Source organism: Tetranychus urticae, chromosome 2 (assembly GCF_039701765.1).
Source record: "Tetranychus urticae isolate SD_2017Ah chromosome 2, NJAU_TeUrti_SD_1.0, whole genome shotgun sequence".
In the NCBI taxonomy this organism is placed as follows: Eukaryota; Metazoa; Arthropoda; class Arachnida; order Trombidiformes; family Tetranychidae; genus Tetranychus; species Tetranychus urticae.
Window position 1 is genome coordinate 19706202 of NC_142959.1, and position 23879 is coordinate 19730080.

The window sequence follows — 23879 nt, forward strand, 5'->3', positions numbered from 1 at the left end:
TAAAAACAAAAAAAAGCTTATTGATAGCATTGATGTAATCATGAGTATTGATTACAAAAGATTTACATTAACGCTAAAATTGTGTTGAAATTTTTCTAGTTAAAAAAGATGAATGAAATTGAAAATCTCGATATGACTTGATTCCTAATTTTACAGTTTGAAATGAATTGATCAGCTTTGGATGTCGCTTTGATAATAGCTTTTAATTTTGTTCGTGTTCCGGATTTAATCGACAATATTGATTTGGTAGTGTTTCCAAACATGCATTTTAAACACCGTCAAATATTAATTATGCTTAAGACTATTGAGTTTAGACATTAATATCACTGGTCCATTAATAAAGGTAAATTGTAAGACTTTCTGTTCTTGAAAAAAACATTTCTTAAGAAATCGGAGTCTTCGGTGATGCGTTTGTAACATCTCAATGTTTTAGGTACGAAGTGATGACGTCCATCATAAAGAGTTATTTTTCGATTGTTTTTCAAACAATATTGGTCAATAAAATCTATAGCAGATTTGTTAAGTAAACTTCCAGTTAAATCCAAAACAACTAATTTGGGTAAAATGTTAAACAGTTCAATAATATGATGTTCCTTGATTTTACTTCGCGCTGAGCCATATAAAAGTATGCCAAGATGCTTGATGTTTGGATACTTGACCAATACAGCGGGCAATACTTTGAGATCAATTCCATTAGCCTGAAACGACGTATTACCAAAATTTCAATTAAACATAGAGATCAAAGAAAAACAAATTTAACTCACAAACGTAATGACCAAATCTTGAAGATTATAATTTAAAATGTTTTTGTTGATGAATACGTCAGCAACAAATTCAATGGTAATGAAGGCACTTTTCAATGATGGACAGTAATCCATAAACTGAAATCCATAATAAACATGCAAATTTCCAACCCATGTCAACAATTCAAGGATTTCCAAATGTTTCAACTCAGGTCCTGGGTAAGGTCCATTACTTTCACCTGAAATAAGGATAAACTTTCAGAATTAGAAACAAGAATAGGTGAGATTTTAAACTGTTGAACATCAAGACTTACGTTGGTCATGGGAGTATGTTTTAAGATGTAATCTGCGCAATCCAGGAAAATGTTTTATATTCAGAGCGAAATCTGTAAATACGACTTCGAAGAGACTCAGTTGCGACAATTTAGCTCCATAACCTTGATTAGTATAGTAATCATTTAAACCATCGGTTGCAAGCATTTCAATGTGTTGACAATTGATTGATAATTCATGTAACATGTCACGCTTACAGATTAGTCCTTTTAAAGATTCTGAGTTATTAATGAAGTTTACAAGTGTTTTTAATCCAGGATCTGAATTATCCAAGAAGAATAAATCAAGAATCTGTAATTAAAAAATTTGATCGATTAATATCGGTTACATAAAATTACACGAAAACAATTAGAAACCTACTTTAATCTTAGTGAATAAATCTGCTAAATCTATTTCTGGAAATTCAAATTTTCCCTCGTAATAGATTGAGTCCTTTGGAACCTAAAAAATTGAAAATATAAGTTAATTTTGTAAGTTCAAATTGAGCACAAGCTTTCAGGAAAATACCTTAGGTTCAGGAGCAAAGCTGTATTTCCATGTTCGAAGTTGAGACCATCCAACCACTAAATCAACAATAATAATTCAAACCCATACTTATTTCATGTTATGATGGAATATTTGAAAACATTGTTTAAACTGAAAAATCTCTTGAAAATGTAATGCATAAAGGCTAACGAAAAAATAACGAAACGGTTTAGTATTATAAATTTTTAGTTAAATTTAAAAACTGATCAGATTTCAGGCAATTTAGTAGATGTACCTTCGTAAATAACATGAAGTATGCGTGAAATAACATGACAATAAAGAGCCCATTCAATACTTACAAAGATATTTAGCTTTTCTGGCTCGATGGGAGATCAGTTGATTCCATTTTTGGCAAACTGCAAAAGAAAGAGACTCAATTAGTTTGAGCGATGATTTATAACTTAAGAAATTCATTGAAAAAAATTGAACAATGGCGCTCTGATTATTAGCAATCAGAGATAAACAAACCTTGATAACAATGAATTAAATCCGGTAAATCACAAATCAAGTAAAAGATTTTAAGCAGACAATCATCTGGTAGTTGATTTATCAATAATGTTGACTCGGACATGTTTCAAACTTCAAGGTAATTTCCAATCAAAACAAACTGTGACAATGAGCTAAATAAACAATTTCATTAAGAATACGAATTATCAGTCATATGTTTAAGTCTATTAGTGTTTTTCGATAGCTTTTACCGCCACCATTTAGAGTGAGAAAATATTAAATTGTGCAAGCACAATTTTTAAAATAGCAAGGCATTGAGTTAAAAATAACACATAACGACATTTCCAAGTTTTCTTTACGATATAAGATAAAGAATTAGCTCTACAAAAGGAAGGGGCCCAATAGAGTGGACCTAAATATTATCATGAATGTAATAGTCAATGAATGGTGATCGCTAAGAAGTAAATAAAAACATTAACGATTGAATTTACAGTTGGGTCGAGCTCATAAAAACTAAACCTTTCTTGATCGATTTACACTTACAGAAGATCTTTCTAACAAAATGATGATAATATTGTCTTTATGTTCAAGAAAGATACACTGTTGCTCACAATAACTTGATTCCCATACATTATGCTAACAATAAACGTTAGTAATGGTGTTTAATAAACACTAATTTCAGCTTAACTAAACTGAATTAAAGGTTTTTCAGCTCCATCTATTGAGTATGAAAAGAGTAACTTTTACATTAGTTTGGTTAATTTTCGTAAGATGACGTTGCATGAATGATGATCATGATTCATGAATGATTTTGAAACAGTTACATGTATTGAATTTAATTTGCAACAAATTAATGTGTTTCTGAAAGTTCAAATATAAAACACAATATTCATTTGAACCCTAAAAGGTTTAATTTCCTTTTTTGTCATTGCGATCATATAACCTCATCAGTACCAACATAATCATCATCATCATCGTCATTATTAAATTACATTTACTTTAGAAAACTTGTTTTTAATTATTAGACCAAGTAATTACCCAGAGCATCATCGTTGGGTTATCATTAACAATCAAAAATATTGCCTTAAGCAAATTTGGAGACACAACAGCAACTACAATTACTTTTGTTTCTGTAAAATGAAAAAATATAAGAGAAAAAAACAAAATCAAAAATAATGCTTCTTCAAATGTCACAATTAATATTACTTACAATTTTAATGTAACTTTATTATGTGACCTCAAACCTTATACAAGATTCAATGGAAAGTCTAGAAGAGAAAGATAAAAATAAAAAAAAACATAAGAGGAGTCAAAAAAGAAAGAGAAAAAAACTTAAATGAAAGAAAAAAGATGATGAAAGAGATGTAAATGAAAGTATACCAGGTAACCTTTTCTTCTTCATCTTTATCTTCCTGGGACATTTAACAAGGCTGGAAATTTACTCAACTTATCTTTTCATCCTCATCTTCATCATCTCATCTCGCTATTGATGCAAATGATAACCGCCTTTTGCAGAAACGTTAATGTTTAAAAAAGCGTAAGCAATATTTACCTTTCCAATGGTTTCTAGTCGACACTTTTCTCAAAGTTAACTTCCAGTGTTAGCCATCCAAAAAGATAATCACATAAACTTAGATACATAATCATATTAATTAGTAAAGCTAAATAAATGCATTCAAACAATTAATTGAAAAATAAATCTATTGCATTTTAATTGAAAAAAGCTTAGCTTTCTCTCGCTAAGCAACCCTTATTAGCCAATGAAAAAAAAGAGTTTATTTTATTTTGTTTTTCCCTCTCAATTGCACCACATGTTGCTATCAATGCTTTTGTTTTAATGAACTTCAAACCTAAGGTTATTATGGTCAGATTTTATCAATTTTAACAATTATTGTTGGTCTAACATTTTAATCTTTTTTGACCAGTGCTTTTGTGTCCCTTCATGATTCCCACTTAAACAGTTGCAATTACCAATTGAGTCGTAAACAGATTTAATCATGTGATACAAAAATCTAGTAAATTACCTTGACCCTGTGGTTAATGTATATGTAAATAAAACTAGATTGTCAACAGTTTTGCTTTCTTCAAACTCAATTTTACATCTGATTGGATCGCAAAAGAAACAAGCTCAACTGATTAAAATCCACTTTAATCATGTTTAACTGATGCAAAGTGATGTTTACTTTACAATATTCAAGACAAACGGTTTACCCTGCTTTGGCTAATTATCAACTGTAATCAACAATCTAAACACTTTTGCTGCTGCTCAAAACTTATGATTTGTTTGCAACAAAAACATCTCTTTGTATTCAATGCAAGTCCAGATCTAAGAAATTAATTATCAATTGGAAATCGTAAAAAAGTCGTTGGAACCATGCAATTGACCGAAAGCAAAATTGGATTGCGGTGAACACACTTCAAATATCAACATGCTCATGGCATCAAATTACCTCAATAATTAACTATGAAGCTGATTGATCCTAAAAGATGGTATAATTTTAATTATTAACATATCAATGTTATGGTGCAGTTTCACATTATTTGATTTAGAAACACACACACACACACAACGGAAGGAAGGAAACTGTTAAAACCGTTGTTTTTACATTTGCAAATTGCAAGGCAAACATGAGAAAATACTTTCTTCTCCATCATCATCATCATCATCATCACCATGTTGATCATCATGTTGATAAACTGAATCTAAAAGCATCCTTTGAGTCCCTATTTGAAGCCTATTTTAATGAGACTCATCAATCATTTGCTCTCTAATTGAACATTGTTTCCAATCGTCAACTCATATGTTGAATATCCAAAAACAAGAAGTATCATCATCATTAACTGTACAGTTAATTACTCGAGTGAATCACACACAAACACATACACCACTCACAAAGAAAGGGAAGAAGGGAATTGATCTAAAAGTGAATCACTTATCTTCATCTCCTGCCTCTATCGACCTGTGGCAACATCGGCTAGAACAAATTTCATGTCAAAATTGGGACCAAACTGAAAATGTTGCCATTGACTATGCAAAGAATGTTCAACGAAACTTGGAAACCTTAATTACTCTTCCAGATGAATCATATTTTTGTCAACAGTAATTTAAAGCCTTTTTGCACAATGAACTGGGTCCATGTTTTCGGATGGTAATAATAATAATAACACTAATTAGCCCTCTCTAGACTAGATTGGAAAAAAACAATGAGTAACCTTTGACTGGCCCAAGTGAAAAGTTGCCCAGTGAGATGCTTTTTGTTCAACGATGACAATGGGATCACAATTAATCATAATTAATCATCTTACTTTCACCAAAACATCTTTCATCTCTAATCACCATTCAAGCTAAATTGATGAACAATAGTCGAGTCGAAAGTGAAAAGATCTTACGTGGAAACCAATTGTCGAAAGACTGATAAACTTCTTTGTCATGTTACCTGAGCAGAAATTTATAATTTCAGTTCGAATCGTGATTTGTTTTACTTTCAAATTAATGTTAATTTGCATTGCATTATTCATATTTAACAATTGATGCAAAAGGATGGCAAAAGAAACACCATTTTGATCTTATAACAAATGTTAACTAGGATTGTATAATCAATTACAAGGTTTACTTTGCTGTCTACCAAGACTGGTTAGCTGTTGTCAACTTAATTGTCATAATATTTAAAATGGTATCAACAAGAAGTAATGAAACTTATGATAATCAAGTTTACTTTGGTGGGTTGCTGTGTCATTAAATAATGATTATATTTACTGTTTTAAATTGCGACGTTGAACAAGGTTAAGCTAATTTTATACGTGTTTATAAACGAGTTAACATAGGCCCTAGAATAAAATTGAAGGCCAAGGCTGGAACAAGGAAGCAAGATGACGACCAAGACGACAATGATGATGAAGGAAGAAAATAATTCTTTGGACTTTACTTAGTCTCGGCAGTTTAAATTACAAGTCATTAATTGTTTGTTTGCGCTCGCTCAAGGTATTTTCATCGTCTTCAATCAACTTGATGATGATTCCTTTTGCTAACCGTGGACAATCATCTCAATTATCGGTACAATTTAAGACGGCAAAGAGGATGGAAACATTGATGATGAATTATTCTGTTGTAAACGAGGATAAATGAATCGCGTGTGGTCAATTATTTGATTACAGTCAATATGAAAAGGTGAACAATGTTGCAGCCCATTGAACGTTTAATGAACAATATTGTTACCATAAAACCAGTTATTAGTTCATTAAACTCAAATTAAACAAATTGGACGATTATTATCAAGCCAAATTAATAACATAAGGAAGATGATTTTCCATTTTTGTTTTGGTTCCTCATTTGATATCATCAAAACAATCCAAATCTTGGGACAACTTTGAATAACTTGAACATTTTTGCTGGTAAATTTGATCAATCATCATTCCATCTGATACTAACTGTCACCTACTTCAATAAGATTCATAAATGTGATGAATAAGAAGATGATAATGATAATGATGAAACAAAGAAGTAGTCAAATTAACTGATTGTTGTTAACCTTGGAAACAAATCCGGAAGAACAAATGATTTACATTATTCAAAGTAATCAGTTTAGGTCTACTGAGTTTAACAACAGAAAGTTAAGAAGCTAAAACTGTTACTATCATTTTTTTTATTAAAAGCCTTGAGCTGAAAATTACCTTGATATAAGCATGATATGAGAGTATTAATTATTGTATATCAAAAAATGATGATCAACTGATGATGTTGATGAGGGTGTTAAACAGTGAGACTAAGGATGAAAACTAGAATCTAAATTTAGCCAAAATGAAAAGGTCTAAAAAGCTCACAGGGGAAAGTGAAAGAGATTAAGTTAAGGGTTTGGCCATACAAAAACGGTACTTTAATAATAGTTGTTACCAGTGTAAAGGTAACTTCTTTACCTTTAAATACAAGGTTCCAAGCTTGGGGTGGCTCAATTTTAGCCCCAAACAAGACTAAGGCCATTGAAAGTCAACTGAAAGCGAAGGAGCAAAATAAAAAGTTGAAGATGAAGAAGCAAAGAGTCATGCTCATGATGAGTATCTTGTTGTAGGCTGTACAGTGGAAGATGAAGATGAAGATGATAATGATGATGATGAGGAAGATGGGGAAGATGATGTCATCATCTTTTCTTTAAAACTTTCTCACTTTTCAGATTCACTTTACTTTATTCCTAACCACCAACTGAACAACAGCAATCTCAAAAACAGACCAACATCTTCAATGTTTACAATCTTGTAATCTATGCTTTTGCTAGTGAATTAACACTGTTTTCCGAACACTTTTTATTTTATTTTATTTTATTTCTTTTTGCCTTTTCTCTTTTTTTTGCAAATGCAAAATTCATTTCAACTTTAATCATTGAACTTTTTTGTTTCGTGAAAATGTACATCAACCGAATCACTGGACTCTCATCATCATCGACAACCTCATCTACTTCAACGACCTCAACCACAACTGTTTCATCATCTCTATCATCAGCCATAACCACTTCGTCCTCTCCTTCCTTGAGACGATCCACATTCAATCGGAAATCCCTCTTGTTGCCAGATATACTTCGAGACACTGAAAAGAGAGATCACCTTCGAGGTCTTTGTACACCTCCACCTTCACCACTTTACCAGCTTTCATTTTTCAATCGTTCACCATCAAACAACAACAACAACAACAACAGCTCATCAGCTCAAAACATTAACAACATTAACAACAACATGAGTAACAACAACAACAACAACGACCAAAGATCGCAATCAAACCGATCATTACCCAATGTCATTTCAGCCATGCCCATTGATTTGGAATTAATCAGAGAAGTTGGCCATTCATTGAGACTCATAAGCGATGCCTTCGATAAGCAACACAGCCACAAAGCCTTATTCTCGATAATCGTTATCCTCCAATTTTCAATGTATTTTTGAATGTACAATTTTCATTTTTGCATAACAAACAAAATAAAGATTGAATTGTAAATTACGATAAACCAAAAGCAAAATCTGTCAACACTTTATTTCAAATAAACAATTGATACAATCAGAGTAAAAATCGCGTTAAAATGAGCGTGAAAATTGAGCCCGAAAATTCTGAGCCAAACAAGATAACAGTATTTACCCAATGATAACCTAATCACAATTAACGCTCACTGTTAACCATTTAAACCTATGAAAATACAGTAAAAAGTAGAGGCAAAAGCTCAAGTAAAATGATGCAACAAATGACCGCGAATTACAGGGAAAGAAGAGAAAATCAATTTTTCTTCCAATTTCTTTTCTTGAATATCGACAATTGCAATGACTTGAAGTAATTGCAGGTCAACTGATTAGTAATGAAGAATCATGAATCACTTTATTGCTACTTTTAAAGGTAAAAAGGCTTCTACTTTGAACCAAGGAAACTAGTTTAATCGAGTTAAATCAGTTTCTCTTTTTTCTCAACTGTTGATCATTTTCATTGTTAATCAATTTGTTTGCTTTCCTTCTTTGCATGTTAATCAATATTGAATATTAAGTAAGTGTCTTTTTGCATGACTTTTTTGCATTAAAATTAATTGCTATTTAATGAAAGAATCAAATTGCAATGAAAGTTTAGAGCGATCATGAAAATCTCATTATCAACCTTAACCAGTGTTGATCAGTTAATCCATCAAAATAAAGTTAAGGCAATGAAGATGATTGTCTTAACCCCTTAGCTTTTTACATTGTTCATGGTGTGATCAAATGATTTATCATGAAGCAACTCTTAATGTAAGTAATTGGTTTTACATGTTAAAACTGTTTCATTGATCAAACCCAATAATTATTCACTCAACTGAATCAACAGTATAATACACTTTTTAACGTGTTTTACCATCAATAACAGAATTGAATGCAAGAGTGAAAACTGTTGATTAAGAAGACATTCAATGGTAGCCAGTTAATCAGTCATCATCATCACCCTTTTAATTGCAATAAGACCACCAAATAATTAAATGGATACAATGAAAGGTTAAACAATGATCAATCAAAAGCTTGAAATGCAAAAATTGGAGAATCAAAAAAACTTCAAAAACTTGCACAAACAAAGTTTAAATTTCAACAATCAACTCAATCATCGCAACTAATCATCTTTTGTTCAAATTCATCACAAATTATCACTTTGCAATTTTCGATCATCAAAATGTTCGCCATTGATTCAATTAATTTGCGACTTTTTCGATTTTCTGCAAAGTTCTATTTTTGGTAACTTTCAATGCAATTTGAAACAAAATAATAAAGTGATTTGATTTTTGCAACTTTAATCATAAACAGTTATTGGAAGAAAAGTAGTTTTTTGAGTTTTTAAGTTTTGATGAAGATTTCAAGGAAACAAAATTACTCTCAGTTTATCAGGTTTTGTTTGGCTTTTTGCTTTAGTTGCTTTTGCTACTGGTTACGAAGGTGGACTTAATTTTTGCTGTCGATCTATTAAAGTTCACTTGTTTAACCTGAAGCCCTTTTGGGCCCAGTTGTGTGCTTGTATGGTTAGGTTGACCTTGGTTGTATACTGCCCAAGGCTATCATCCTGAGCATCGCCCTCATCTTACTCACCATAGTCTTCGTCATCATTCGTTTTTAAAAATCACTTTTTTTCCTCTTTCCTCTGGTCCACAGAATTGAAAAGTGATCAGTGAAAGGTAAACCAGTTAACCTAGTCAACACTGGTTCCCATACAATCAATGGAGCCAGGTTGGATGACCATTGTGAGAGGCTTGTAAATATACAAGCCGTGTATCTGTGTGTGTGAGAGTACCTTTAGTAGGCCCATTTGGCTGGACAATGATAACAAAGAAACAACAGCTTACTCTTGAAACACTTGTGAGTCATGATTGTTAGGATCAGCGTAAGAAAAGCAGTGGGAAAAACAAAGTAAAGGGAAACCAGGAAAAAAACGATCCCAACAAAATCGACCTCAACCTAAGGCAATGCATCTATAGCATTGCAAACCAACGAGAGTTGCAAGGAAAAGCAAAAGTTTACTAACAATTTTGACTCTCTTTTACAGGCTCAGGTAAACTTCGACTCACCTTGCATCATCCAAATAATCCCAATCAAGACAACCTTAAATCGCCCCAATCGCCCTCCAATCGAACCTTAATTCAACCCAACTTAACATTTTCAATCTTCTTGCCCTTTCGACTTGACATTTGACTATTCAATTCATGACCAATTTAAAGATGAAATGGCATCAAAATAATTTTCACTGTTTCCTAATGTTGCCAAAAATCGACTCTTGATTAACACCCATGGAAGGCACTAATGCAAGTCAGATTTTTTTGCTTTTAAAATGCAATGAATTAAAAGCAATGAAGCAATGCAATGTTCAGAAGCGAAGGTAAAAAGTGAAACCAGAGAAAGTCCCAAAAACTGTCTTAATCCATCATCATTAGAAACAATAGTTGGAAGGAAATTTCAATGATCCATGATGACAAAGATCATCTCATTTCCACTCTCAATGGTCCACCAAAAATATACCTTTTTTCACAGTTTAAAAGCTCCCTTGATGATAATGAATTGTCATCTTTTTTTCCCTCAAAAGTTTGAGCAAACTTTTCATCAACTCTTTCATCATTACCATCATCGCCCTTCCTAACGCATCGACCCATTCATTTGGTTCGCGTAAACATTTCCTCTTTGATTGTGATTTAGATAAGAAAACAATAAAGTTTGAAAAAGTTATTCAATATTGTTGGTTCAATATGCCAAAAGAGCTTTACTTTATTATGAAGTGTAAATAAAGTTTAACCTCAAAGAAGAAGAAGAAAAAAAAAGGTTTATATCTTTCACTTTTTATGGTCAACATTAATCAAATGGGCAAACGTTTCAACGTTAACAAGCGATATTTTTCTTCTGATCGCCTGTAATTGGCTTTGTAAAAGAGTCAAGTTTATGGTCAATTTACGGTTTGACCTTGCATAAGAGATCATATAAACAAACAAGGACCTCACTTAGCATGAAAGATTATCATGATAATGATGATCACCAGAAGGAGGAGGAGGGCGAGGGTGGTGATGCTGAGGTTACATATCAATGGTAACTATTATTAGATTATGCACTTGTTTAACCTTAGCCTAACCTTTTGGTCATGATCGATTTGTAACTGTGCATGGAAAAGTAGATGAAAAGAAAATTGGTTTACAATCGCAAAAGTGTCCAATTTGTCGACTTGCAAAGGATACTTCCGATTGGAGAGCAAATATGTTCTGGAAGAGGATGACCAAAAGGGTCCAGAAGATGATGATAAATGGACTTTGGTCACCTTACTTTTTTTCAATAAAAGCCTGTTTGCTTGTGTTTAAAGTTGCAAGAAAAAGGCGGTTCTTAGCAGTTAACTGTGAGGTTCCATGCAGAGAAGAGGTCAAATCGGGTCAAGAAAAAAGGCAAAAGAAGATGAAAAAGGAAAAGATGATGATGATGATAAAGGAAGGGAAAAGTGGATAAGGAGAAGTTAAAGGAGCAGAGGAAAAACATTGACTCTTACAACTAGACTAACGATTGCAATGAATATGATGCAAAGTGAGGAAAAATAATGAACAGAGAGATTCATTGAAACGAGAATTGAAAAAGTGGAGAAAAAAAATTCAAAGTTGGGATAAATTGTCATTGACTCATTTTGGCCTCGTTTTTGTCAATCTCTTGACTTTCATTTTAGGCTAAAATGTAGAGTCTTGATGAGGTCTTGTTGATGAAGATAAAGTTGATGTTGATGAGTTTGGTGATGAAGATGGTGATGATGATGATGATGATGATGTCTTGTCGATGAGGACTTTTTAAAAACTTTTTTTCTTCTCTTCTTCTGTTAACTTCATCTAGATCTTATTGAGCCCATTCCATGTGTTGATGTATTTTCAATGTTGACAGTAAAAGCACTTTGAAAATTTGGATGAAAAGAAAAGGAAGAAAAGTTTACTTCATCTTCATCATCATTTTCATGTTGATCAACTTTATCAACTAAAGCTACTCATTTGTGTAACTATAAAAAGCATTTGAATAAGCTTGATAAATATCTAATGAAGTCAACATTGGTCACACTTTCATCTCACTTTTTGCTTCTCTTCTTCCATTATCGTTACTCAGTTGAGTTCAGGTTAAAATCTGTGGGCGATCAACACCTATTTTTTATTCTTGTCATCCTTTTCCCTGTCAACTGTTTTTTTTTATTTCATGATTGAATGTCACTTGAACATGAACACTTTTCAAGGTCACCATTAAAAGGGAGCAAAATTGAAAAGTAAAGAGAGTTGAAAAGGTTGGAAAAAAAAGTGAAACTTTCTGTTGATTCTCTTCCTTTATTCACTTTACCTGTCATCAGTCTTCCATGAACTTCAAGGTTTCTTCCAAAAGATGATGAACCACCCCCGGTCTCCCTTAACTGACTCTCTTCATCTTTCCTTCCTCTCCCAGGATTTAAGGAACCTGGACTAAACAGTTTACATGAGGCTAGTTTTGTTGATAATCTGTAAACATTAACTCACCAACAAATACAAGTTGAAAAATTATCATTTCAATTGCATTTTCATTTCCAAAACTGAACAAAGTAACAATTTTTTTCTGAAACTTTTTTGTTTCCACCAAAAGCAATTGGGGGAAGAAGAGTCAAGATGCAGTTTATTGCATAGTTCAACTGGTCAGGCATTGATTTGGTTTTAAGTTTTAAAATTTTTCCCCTTGTTTTGGGTTCGCATTGGAAATAGAAAGGGGCATGTACTGAACAATTTTGCTCAATTCAGCATCGTATTTGATTCGAAAAAATTATTTTCACATTCAACTAAAACTGAACGTTTTGCGAATCACATTTTATGAAATTGCAACTTAGCAAGGATAAGATTTGGTGAAATTTGATTTGCAAAAGTCAAATAAATCAATTGGTTTTGAAAGGCTGTTGAACAATCATTTTACGAAAGGTTTGCTTCGCTTGCCTTTTGAATCACTTGTTTGCCTTTATTGCTCTTCTCTCATTTGCTAAATCTGAAACTATCACGAGAAAAAGTCTAAAGTTTAATGAAAAATGCAAATCACTTGATCTCATCAGTTGATCTAAATCATCAATAATCTATTCCTCACCATCAACAATCTCGATAGTTTGCAAATTGGTTTGTTTTCATGCAGTCTGAACATGACTGGGTCGAGGGTCATTCCAATAATTTTCAAAGGGTAAATATCTTCTATCCTATTGGTCTGCAATGGTTTGACTAACTAGCAAATATAACAAACTTAAAATGATAAATTTGAGTCTAACTAATATCTGGACTAAAAATCCGAACAAAATTCAATACCAGCTTCACCATAAGCTTTTGATGCATTTGCTTTGATTCTGGTAAACTTTTAATTTTCAATGACCAAAAACTCAGGTTGAGTCATCAGGTTACAGAACATAAAGTTTAGTACAAAAGTATTGGGAAAATTCATAAAAAAATGCAAGCGTTTTCAAAAAGGTTTTCATTGCAATTACAAATCGCTAAATCACTTCGACACTTTTTATGTCATATTCTAGACCATTAAAATTGAAAAAATAGAGTCGTTAGAGTTCAAGTTTTCATAAACTGAGCAACGAGTATCTTATAATGGAAATACGATGCAAATTGAAATGGAGTTCAATTCATCTTCAAAAAATAAACAATGAAACAATGATCTTTTTATTTTGAAGTTAAAATTTGTCAAAATTTAACTGCCAATACTTTTGCACAAATTGACGAATTCAATAGTTCAATCCATGAAAAATGATCAACAAAGGCTACTATCTGAAGACTCCGATCAACATTTTACTTGATTCATTAAATTTACTGCAAAGATAACCTTTTAATGCTCAAAACGACTCAAAGCTCAAGGTGCACCATCGAGCCATTTGCAAAGGCAAAGCCATTCATTTAAACTTTGACTAAACCTTTTCAACTAAAATCTCCGGATAATTTTGCATCTTCTGACAAGAAAACTGTTTTGCTTGAATTCAATTGAATTGAAGCGCAAAATCTTCCCAAAGTTAACAGTGGCTTCACGAGTAAAGCTAATTTCATAATTAATAGCTTATTATTACTTAAATGCTTCAATTTTTCAATTTCAAGTCAATCTGAGGTTATTTCATTATTGCAACAAGAGCAACAGATTGATCAAACATGAAACAAAAGGGAAAAACTTTACACTTGATTTGATCCTGATAAACATTTAACTTGAACAACCCTTGAAATGGCCTTTTATGCAAACCTTTCAAATGTGTCAAGACATTGGTTAAAGGCTGTCTAAATTGCTTCAATTAAAACAGTTTAAATGATTGTATTGAATTGAGATGAATCTGATAATCAATTGTTGAAACAAAATGGAGTGAAGATGATACAAGGAAAGTGATAACAATAAGAAACAAAATAACCTGTTTGGGCTTTTAGTCCTTTCTTCACCTTCTTACCTTGACCATTATCATTAACATCATCATCATCATCGCCACTCTTTACGTTCATTGTCCTATCCTGTCTTGTTTTATCTCACATGACAATCTTGACCAAATCTAGATAATAGTTAATATTCAATTTAAATGATAATATTAGGTTGAATTGACACTTTAAAGGGAAATCCCAAACTGGAAAAAAAGTTGACAACAATTAAATGTCAAAACCTTTTCTTTCACTTTCACTTCATTTTATAAATAAAAACTGCTCAAGTTGCAATTTTTTTGCCCAAAATGCAATTTCAAATCATTTACATTTGAAAATCATTTCCATGCAAAGCAAAGAGATTTGATGGAAAAAAATGAGCAAAAGTAAACAGATGAATAAAGTTTACCTTGAACCAGTTTGATGTACCAATGTTAGAACCAGTCAGGTCAAGTTTCTTAATCCTTTCATGTTAATTGACTGAACACTTGATTGATTCATTATCCAAAGTCACAGGCAATCAAATCAGGTTACCAGAACTTTTCAGGCAAAACTCAATCACATGCAATTCCACAATCGCCAAATGAAAACCATTTTTCCGTTATAATCAAAAGTTCTGTGAAAAAAAAGATTTCCCTTTTAAAATGATTTCTTTTCAACTGGACACAATTAAAGACAGAAAAATTATTCAATGTTCTGCATTTTCGAAATATCAATATTCGAAATTTGGAAGAAAATTTACTTTCGCTTCGACCAAAGCTCAAGCGAAATCTATTGAATTGCAATTTGACTAAAAATTGATTTACCATTGAATGTAAAGTGAATCAATTTGCACACTTTAAATGCATTGAAAATGTAATCAAATTGACCGTCAATTTAATTGCAATTTTTGGTCAACTCTTTCTGAAGGTTAAACTTCATTCATTACTTTCATACGGTTAAATTGGTGATATCCAATGAATTTATCATGTCAACAGAAAAGAAACTTTTTTTTCTTCTCTTCTCTTCTTTCACTTGGTTTACCAGTTAAACATGGTATTACACTTTCAACGATGGTAAAGATGAAGATGATGCTTGAGATGATGATGAGAAAGTTAATCACGCCTTGAACACCTATGGACTGTAGTCTGTTCATTTCATTATTTCATTTCATGCAAATCGCTTTTTTTACACAGAATTTTTTTCCTCTCTTCATCATTTTTTCCATCAACAAGTTAATCTAATCTGTATATTTATGCATAAATATTGACCATTTGCAAATTGCATTTTATATTAGTGTGTGTGTGTGCAAATAAAGATGATGAAGATGAGAGGCTCTACTTTAGACAAATAGATCGTCATCCTTATTATTCTTGTCCATCAAAGAATCAATCAATTTTCTTGTTTTGCAGTTGCAATTTTTCAAACTAATAAACTTATTGAACCATCAAGTGAAGCAAAAAATTATAAACGCAATCATCATTATAATCATCTTGTGTTCATCCTCCTTTATCCTCTTCATCAAACTTGATCAACAAGAGATGAACAGAGAATAAACTAAAATAACAAGAACAAAGTTTAATCATAATTGAACTAATCGATTATCCATTTGATCGATTATATTGAGGGTGTTCATGGGTTCAGGTAAACTCTTTTTTTTTTGGGTTCCTTTTCTTTATAATTTTCTTTCCTTTTCCCTCATCATCTAACAAGACCTGTTATCTACTTTTAACACCAATGAGACTCGTTTGATTGACCTTTAAAACTGACCTTTTCTCTGGCTGGACTTGAAGCCTTTGCTGTTGTTGTTGCTGGTAAAGAGGCGAGTTTAAAGGGAAACTGAAGGAGGAACTGTTAATAACCAGTAATAGTAATAATATAATAAAAGAAATCATAATAATGTATAATGGATATAATGGTCTTTTGATAAAGCGTGATGAAAACTGTTGGCCACTTTTCACTTGTAAACGAGATCACATCATTTGATTTTTTGGAGGATGGAAATGATCATCAACAACTGATGCTGGTCATCACTTTCTTCCTCTTCTTTGGTTACCTCAATTAATGACAGTTAATGATTGAGAAGGTTCAATTCAGTGTTGACCAAAAGTATCAAATATTAATATTAGCTTAAAGAGAAAAGAAGAAAAAGAAGAAGAGAGAAAAAAAGGGAAAACAAGAAGATGAGCAGCATGATGATGATGATAAAGAAGAAGAAGAAGAAGAAGAAGAAAAGAAGGGCTAAAAATAAAAGGAATATAGGAATAATGATAATAGTAATTGTAATAAGATGATGAGCCTCGGTCATTTTGGCCCTCAAGGTTAATCTGATTTTGGCGCGCTCCACAACTCATCAGACAAGGTTGGATAGCAAGTTTATCTCAAGCCAAAGGACTGAGCAAAGAGCTTTCAGTTTCTCCTCTGTGAGTGTGTATCAGGCTATAGTACATCTATAACCACCACTACACTTACTACTATTACTACTACATGTACTACTGAGCCCAGGCAGGAGCTTGAAAAGAGCCCGGGCAATCACAGTACAAGGCTTGTTACAAAGAGTAAGTGGAGGAGATGGAGAGGGAGAAGACGATGATGATGAAGACGAGAGATGATGCTAAATAAACTATTGAAAAGAAGAGGGAAAAATGACCTCCGATGCAAACGATGAGCCTGGGCAAGGCTTGTCACAAGAATAAGAAGAAGGAGAAGGAGAGAAGAAAGAAAATGAAGAAAAACTGAGTGAGTTGTGATCCTACAGGGTAAGTAAAGTCAGAACTTGCAATATATTAGGAAATCAAGATGAAAAAAAAGGTCAAAGGACAGAGGTCATTTGGTGTTTTTATCTTTCTTTTTTCTTCTTCTTCTTCTTCTCTTATTTACTCTAGTAGGTTTTGCCTTTGTTTTTGGAAAAGTTTTTTTCTCTCTTCATTTGCATATACAAAATACAAAGTAGACTCTTTGCATTAATCCATTTACTAGCATTTAAATCAAGTCAACCGTTAATTAGTCTACTAATGAGAATAGATTTGCATAAATTAACCCTTTGATTGAGGAAAAGGTGAAAGCAAAGTGACAAAAAATTGACTTTTTTATTGCAAAAAACGTCCAAAAACTGTTGTAACTTTTTTCACTCAAAACTCTTCAATATCAATAGTCAATTGCACATCAATTGTTAATGTTATTAGCAGTAAAAGTATCGTTTGATGAAAAAAAAATAATTATGCAAATGATTGGAATGAAAGGAAGCTTTGTTGAACGGCGTTTTTTTCAGATCACTTTAAAGGTTCTTAAACTTTGCAACAATTAATCCCAGTGCAACAGAAAAGTGCATGAATAAAAGACATCAATTTTAATATTCAGAGGATACTTGGTTAATGGGCAAACACTTGTAGGAACAAGTAAATGCAAGATTTTGTACAATATTAAACAGCTTTAGCTTCTTGTATCAAGACTGGCTAATCCTTTTTATTGCATTGGTAAATGCAGATTTGCAGGTTGTTCAAGAAGCAAATAAATTAATTAGAATCAAATTTACCGTCAATTTAATCATATCGATGCAATAATAGGCTTTTCAATTTGTTGTCTCAAAAAGGACGCAAAATCACCCGATGACGAAGAGATAAAACAATTTGGTGAAAACATTGAACTTGCAAGAATCAAGTTGATTGGTTAAAAGTAAGATGTGAAGATCAACAGTTTGACGATCAAATAAACTTATCAAAGTCAACAGTTTTGTTTCCTCACTTTTGACTTTTCAGTTTACAAAAGACGATCGCTGTCAAATTGAATTTACAAATGCAATTGTTTTAAACTCAATTCTTTGTCACAAAGATAATGAAAAATAACCTCATGATGCACATGGTAAATAACCAAACACAGGGTTAAGTTTTGAACCTTACACAGAACTGGGCAGCTTGAGATAAGTAATGCTTAAACCACTGCATCGAGAGTGTTTCATCTCATAGCGATTCAACTGACAACTCATTTATTGATTGTAGACCAATATGTAATCTAATCTCAACACTTTTTTTCATTTTACTGAATTTTCCACTTTTCCCTTTTTGACATTTTTCTTGACTTTCCATTGCTTTCAATAGCTTTTGCTTTTAGGGCTTTTGTGATCTTCATTTTAATTTTGACTTTATTTAACCTTTCGAGTTAACTGTGCTTAGTTGTGTTAGTTAACTTAACCAATTGCATTTATACGATTTAAGCATTGGCTGCTGGTTATCTTAAACATTGCTTTGAATCAAGTTTACTCATCGAGGTAACTTTTTTTCATTACGGTTTCTTTGGTTGGATCAGCTTCTTGTAAGATAATAATGCAAATGATACGACGATGAATAAACTTAGAGTCAATCAAAACCCATGAACCTGTGAAAACGGGCATTGTTAGTCAATCTGAGAAATTGAATTTCAAAATATTGAAATTTGATTTGAAATTTGAAAATGAGCAACAAAAATTGAAACCAAAAATTGAATAAAGCGTCAGTTGATGTTAGAAAAAAATTGAGATTCAAAAGGTCCATCCATTTGACTTGCTTTTTTTGTCCCAAAATTTCATCTTGAACCCTTGGGATTAAGAGGAACCAACAAAAGGTCGCAAAAGGTTGAAATGTTTATTAATAGTTTGGCTTTTTGCTAGTTGATATTTCATCTTGTTTTTTTTCTGTTCGTGTCATCTCTTCTTCTTCTTCTTCTTATTCAACTTTAGATGAATTTTGAGGTTGCAATTGAATTTCGCTTTTCGTCTTCTCTTGCAAAGAGTCCAAATAAACATATCATGATATCAACTTTTCCTCTCTGAAACCATCTGATATTGTCCTCTAAGACAAAAAAAAGTAAACTGTAACCTTTAACCTTCAAGTTAATCTCACTTTAAATGTATCTTCTGCTTTTGACTTTAAACGTTTCACATTTCAACATTTCAGGCCTCTTCATCTTCATCAACTTGCAAACGTTTAATAACGATTTTCAATCCCGTGTTGACCTGAAGGTTAAATTACCGAGTTCAATTGACAATTGACAGTAAACAAAGCAAAGTATCACTTTAAATCAGTTTACTTGTTATCATTGAACATTAAACCATTAAAATGAAGGACTGCAAAAGTGAGTTTAGTTTGGCGCAAAAAAGTTTGAAACTTGAAACAAAAGTTTAATAAAAGCAAATCTTGAACGATAACAATACTTTAATTGCATTATCATTTGAAAAGATTGTTCAATTAATGTTTGCGACATTAATCAATAGATCAACTCAGTAGACTTGAATGCTTGTCTAATTGTTTGGATAATTTGGAAAGACAAAGAGGCTTGATAAACAAATGGTTAATTTGGACAGTTTTTGAATGATTAACTGTGAAATGTTGAAATGAAAATGCAAATGATTAATTGGATGGACAATTTAGAGTGACAAAAGTGATTAATAAAAAGGGTTCATTGTTCAAGTTTGCAAAAGGCCAAAGTTGTTCATAAATAGCATTTGCTGTGATGAACGGTGAACAGTTACTTTGATTTGTTAAAAGATGAAGATGGCAAGGATGATGTTGAGAGAAACAGTTTTATAGAAAGAAGAGAGCGTGAGAGGCTTTGATATAGAGTGAAAAGTTGGATGATGAGGATGAAAAGTAGGAAGAGATTTGAGAAATTGTTTGACATAAGTTGTGGTTCGAGGAGATTGAAAAAGATGATGAGTAAGAAGAAAAAGAAGATGAAGAATAAAAAGATTCGAGGTTTACATGTAAGACGATGGGGAAGTCAGAGGATGAGGTAGGTTTGAGGGCATTGATGGGGTGGTGATGGGGTGGTAATGTGCACTGTATTAGAGGTCGATCAGGGTTTTGACACTTTTGTTAACAATTTTTCATTTCTATTTTTGCCATCTTATTCAACTTTTTTTACTTTGCTCTTAACATTAAGATTTTTTTCTAGGGTCAAATAAAGGGACACGCTTGGTGTTTACAATGCACTCCTCTCCATCTTTTTTGATATCACTGATGGCCTGATGAACGTGGTTAGGCTGAGATGGAGGAGTCCAAGGAGCGTTGTCTTGGCTCGTACTCAACTGGGCCTGGTTATGAGTAACTCCAAGATCCAGGTCACCTTAAAGACGAAAGACGAACCAAGAAAAAGATGAAAAGAAATGAGACAAAAAAGTAAAGACTAGAAAAAAAAGGAATAAGATGATGATGATGAGTAAGCAAAGGTTGGTCACAAGACGAGTTGAGGAAGGCTGATAAAGACTGAAAAGTCTGGGCCAAAAAATTAGACTTGTGACCTCGTCAGGAGGAAAAGTAAGTTGGCCAAAAAAAAGCATAAATTGTATTCACAAGAAAAGGATTATTAATATAATCATTGTAATGTTGCTTCTATTGAGAAGCTCAAAGGGCTTCGTCGTTTGTCAACCAATGAAAAGCCAACAAGACCTTGACCCGTTTCGAGTGCAAACGCGATTCGAAATGGATAAACAAAAACTTTTCCTTTCTCAAACAACCTTTTAGTCGACATCAATAACTTATATTTTGACTGCAATCAATCAAAATTTACCCCTTTGCCTTTACTCTTGAATTCATTTTTTCAAGTCTTCAGGAATCAAGAAAATAATTTCCTGAAATTTATCCGAAAAGTAGATTTTTATCGAAAAAATTCACTTCAAAACTCAGCTAAACTAATTCAGTATAAGTATTGACCTGAAAATTATCAGAAAATTTTACCACAAAAATATTGATTCCATGCTTCTATTAATTGATCCGATGTAAAGGAAATTATTATTTCTGGATAAAAGTTTAGTTGAGCTGCAACCTAAATGAAAATCTTGGTTTAATCCTCAGTTATTGAAACGGTTTTTGTTTTGTTTTCAAAGTTCCTATTCTTTGAATTAGCCTGAATGATTTAGTCTTTTGGTTCTAAGGTCGCTTCTTTTGCAATTGATAAACTTTTCACATTTAATTTTCGAGGCTGTTTTGTTTAAGGCGCCAAAAAACGAAAGCAAACAAAAAGTAATGTAAAGATTAACTTAATCTTGTTAATTATTCGGGATAATTGATAAACACTATCTTAAGTAAACTTGAACATTTGACTTTTGACTATTTATCGTTTTCAATTGCAATTAACTGATCACTTAATTGGGTCTCAAGTGAAACCCCATCTAACGACATTTATGCAAACTTTTAGTTTCTCTTAATGATAATAGAGATCGCTGTTGGCATTGGATTTTCATTTTCAAAGATTGATTCAACTATTAAAAAGTGTCTTTTAAAGATTGATCAATAAATGCAATTTAATTATAAATTAAAGGACGAGGACCAAAAGAATAGGGAAAAGTGCCTAAGAAATATAATTTTTCAAGTCTCGTATAAGACGTAAATTTTATGCCAATTTTTGGTCTATTATTTAATGGACACATTTGAGTGAGTTTCTGCAATCAAAAATACCATCCAAAGAAACCTTTAATCTCGAGATGTCATGATTCACTAGATTACTTTGATCACCTCGTGGTCTAAAAATCTAGAAATACTCGGAAGAGCATAAATGGCTCGATGATAGAAACAAAATAATAATTTTTCATGTAAAAAATACTTTGTCACTCATATCATCTAACAAATTTTAAACCCAAAAATCTCAGGAACCACTAATCTCCAGAGAAACGGACACCAGTGCGTTTGTATGGAAGCTCGGCTCTATCGATTGCGCTATGTCCCACCAAAAAGTGCGAGTACGCATTAAAGATGTTCCTTGCAAGTAGCTAGCGAGCTAAAAACCGCAAAAAATATCAAGTCATAGACATTAGATGATACCAATAAACTAATATATTTTAAGGTAAAGTATAGCCAATGATATTTAAAAAAGTCAAAATACTTTGTCACTCAAAACTGGTTCAGGTCATTTTCAACCTTTCAACATTTTTTGCCTGAATTTTACATCGGAATCAAATGAAATCGATTTTCGGCATAAAAATTTACGTCTTGTACGAAACTTTGAAAGAAATCCATTTTTTAGTCAGATTTGGACTTTATCTTTTCCTGAATCGCTAACAAATTGAGTTAAACCATTGAACCATTTCCAGGCTCTTAACCTTAACTTGCACCATTGAAATGGAGAAACTATTGAAATTATTGTTCCATTGATCGTTTCATCAATTGAAAACAATTAATCAGATTAGTCGAATTACATTTTTGCCATTTATTGATATTCATGATAAAACTGATTGATATTGAAAAATATCCGCAAGTTGATTAAAGTTTTACAGATGACATTGTTTTTGTCAAATGTGTCAATTTTTTGGACAGTTTGGTTGATGGATTGAAACTCATGATAATTGATGACAGGAATTGAACGTTAAATCAGGGGAAAAAGGCTCATCAAGAGATTTAATCATGACTAGTTGCAATTGATAGACTCTTCATATTTTTTGTCCAACTCAGGAGATGCTGTCAAAGTTAACATACTAATAGATATTAACAAATGTGATTTGATAGCAAACACGGTAAATTGATGAGAAGAGAGGAAAAGCTTATCATTATTAACTTGATTATTGAACAATTAGTTGATACACTTGAGTATTCAACAGAGAAAGGGTTTCTTTTTTTATCCTTTTCAGTGGAAAATATTGTCAGAAAACAACAGATGAAACATTAATCATGTAAATCTGAACCAAAAGCAATGCGATAAAGTTATCAGATGGCAAAACATTTCTTCATTAAACAATCCATTAATATATTAATACAAATCAAGAGCAATTTGTTCATTAATGAAGAGGAGAAGAAAAAATGAAACAAAAAGTGAAGACTTTTCAATTTCATGAAACCTCATGTAAAGTTACAAAAAATGGATTGAATTACAGTATCATTGTAAATAGATTATCAGAAAAGCTTTTTTTTCACAAAAAAAACAAACAAAAACTTATCATAAACTGTTTGCTCATTACAACACCTAATGCTTGTTGGTGCAAAAGCTCAATGTCTTGGGTTTCAAATTTCAACCAACCAAAGCCATTGAGTTTTGCATTGGAGCATTGAGTTTTATCACGCGAACGTTTTGATGGTTTTACGAGTTTTACTTGACGGTAATGATGATGCTAATTGGTCAGCAAATGATTGGAGTTTCAGGAAAAGAGAAAAAAAGATTTTCCTGTTTACAAGTCAATTGTCCAGTTGACTTTGATTCAATTGAATCGGTTTATCCAAAACTCAATTCATCACCTTAAAGCTTACATGATCAGTTACCAGAGAATGAATAAGATAATGATTTCTTTCTTCTTCTTCTTCTTTTTCTTCTGTTCAAGACATGATGATGAGAAGGATGAGGTTGAACCTGTTGCCATTTGAAGATAAACTTCCCGGGAAGAAGATGAAGACTCCTCAAGACATTAATTCATCTTCCTTGAGGCACCAAACCAAAAGGCAAAACAATCTAATTTGAAAAAAAGACCCAGTTGAGCCCAGTTCTGTGAGAAGGAAAAGTTGTT

At 32.2% G+C, this 23879-nt stretch overlaps 1 protein-coding gene across 6 annotated transcripts; it reads right to left on the minus strand.

The window, feature by feature from the left end:
- Window positions 1–184: 184 nt before the first annotated feature.
- On the minus strand, window positions 185–3776 carry LOC107370872 (uncharacterized). Of its 6 annotated transcripts, none has more exons than XM_025162725.2 (10): window positions 3601–3776; window positions 3259–3316; window positions 3087–3178; window positions 2070–2221; window positions 1901–1957; window positions 1584–1639; window positions 1437–1517; window positions 1058–1367; window positions 765–982; window positions 185–698 (listed from the first exon to the last, which is right to left on the minus strand). In XM_025162725.2, the coding sequence occupies exons 4-10, from the start codon at window positions 2170–2172 to the stop codon at window positions 324–326; spliced, it is 1200 nt and encodes a 399-aa protein (XP_025018493.2). In that variant the 5' UTR covers window positions 2173–2221; window positions 3087–3178; window positions 3259–3316; window positions 3601–3776; the 3' UTR covers window positions 185–323. The 6 variants fall into 6 exon arrangements, with proteins under 6 accessions (XP_025018493.2, XP_089124355.1, XP_089124358.1 ...); XM_089268229.1 differs by lacking the exon at window positions 3601–3776 and adding an exon at window positions 3429–3453; XM_089268232.1 differs by having other exon boundaries at window positions 769–982; window positions 2070–3178.
- Between the last annotated feature and the right edge of the window lie 20103 nt (window positions 3777–23879).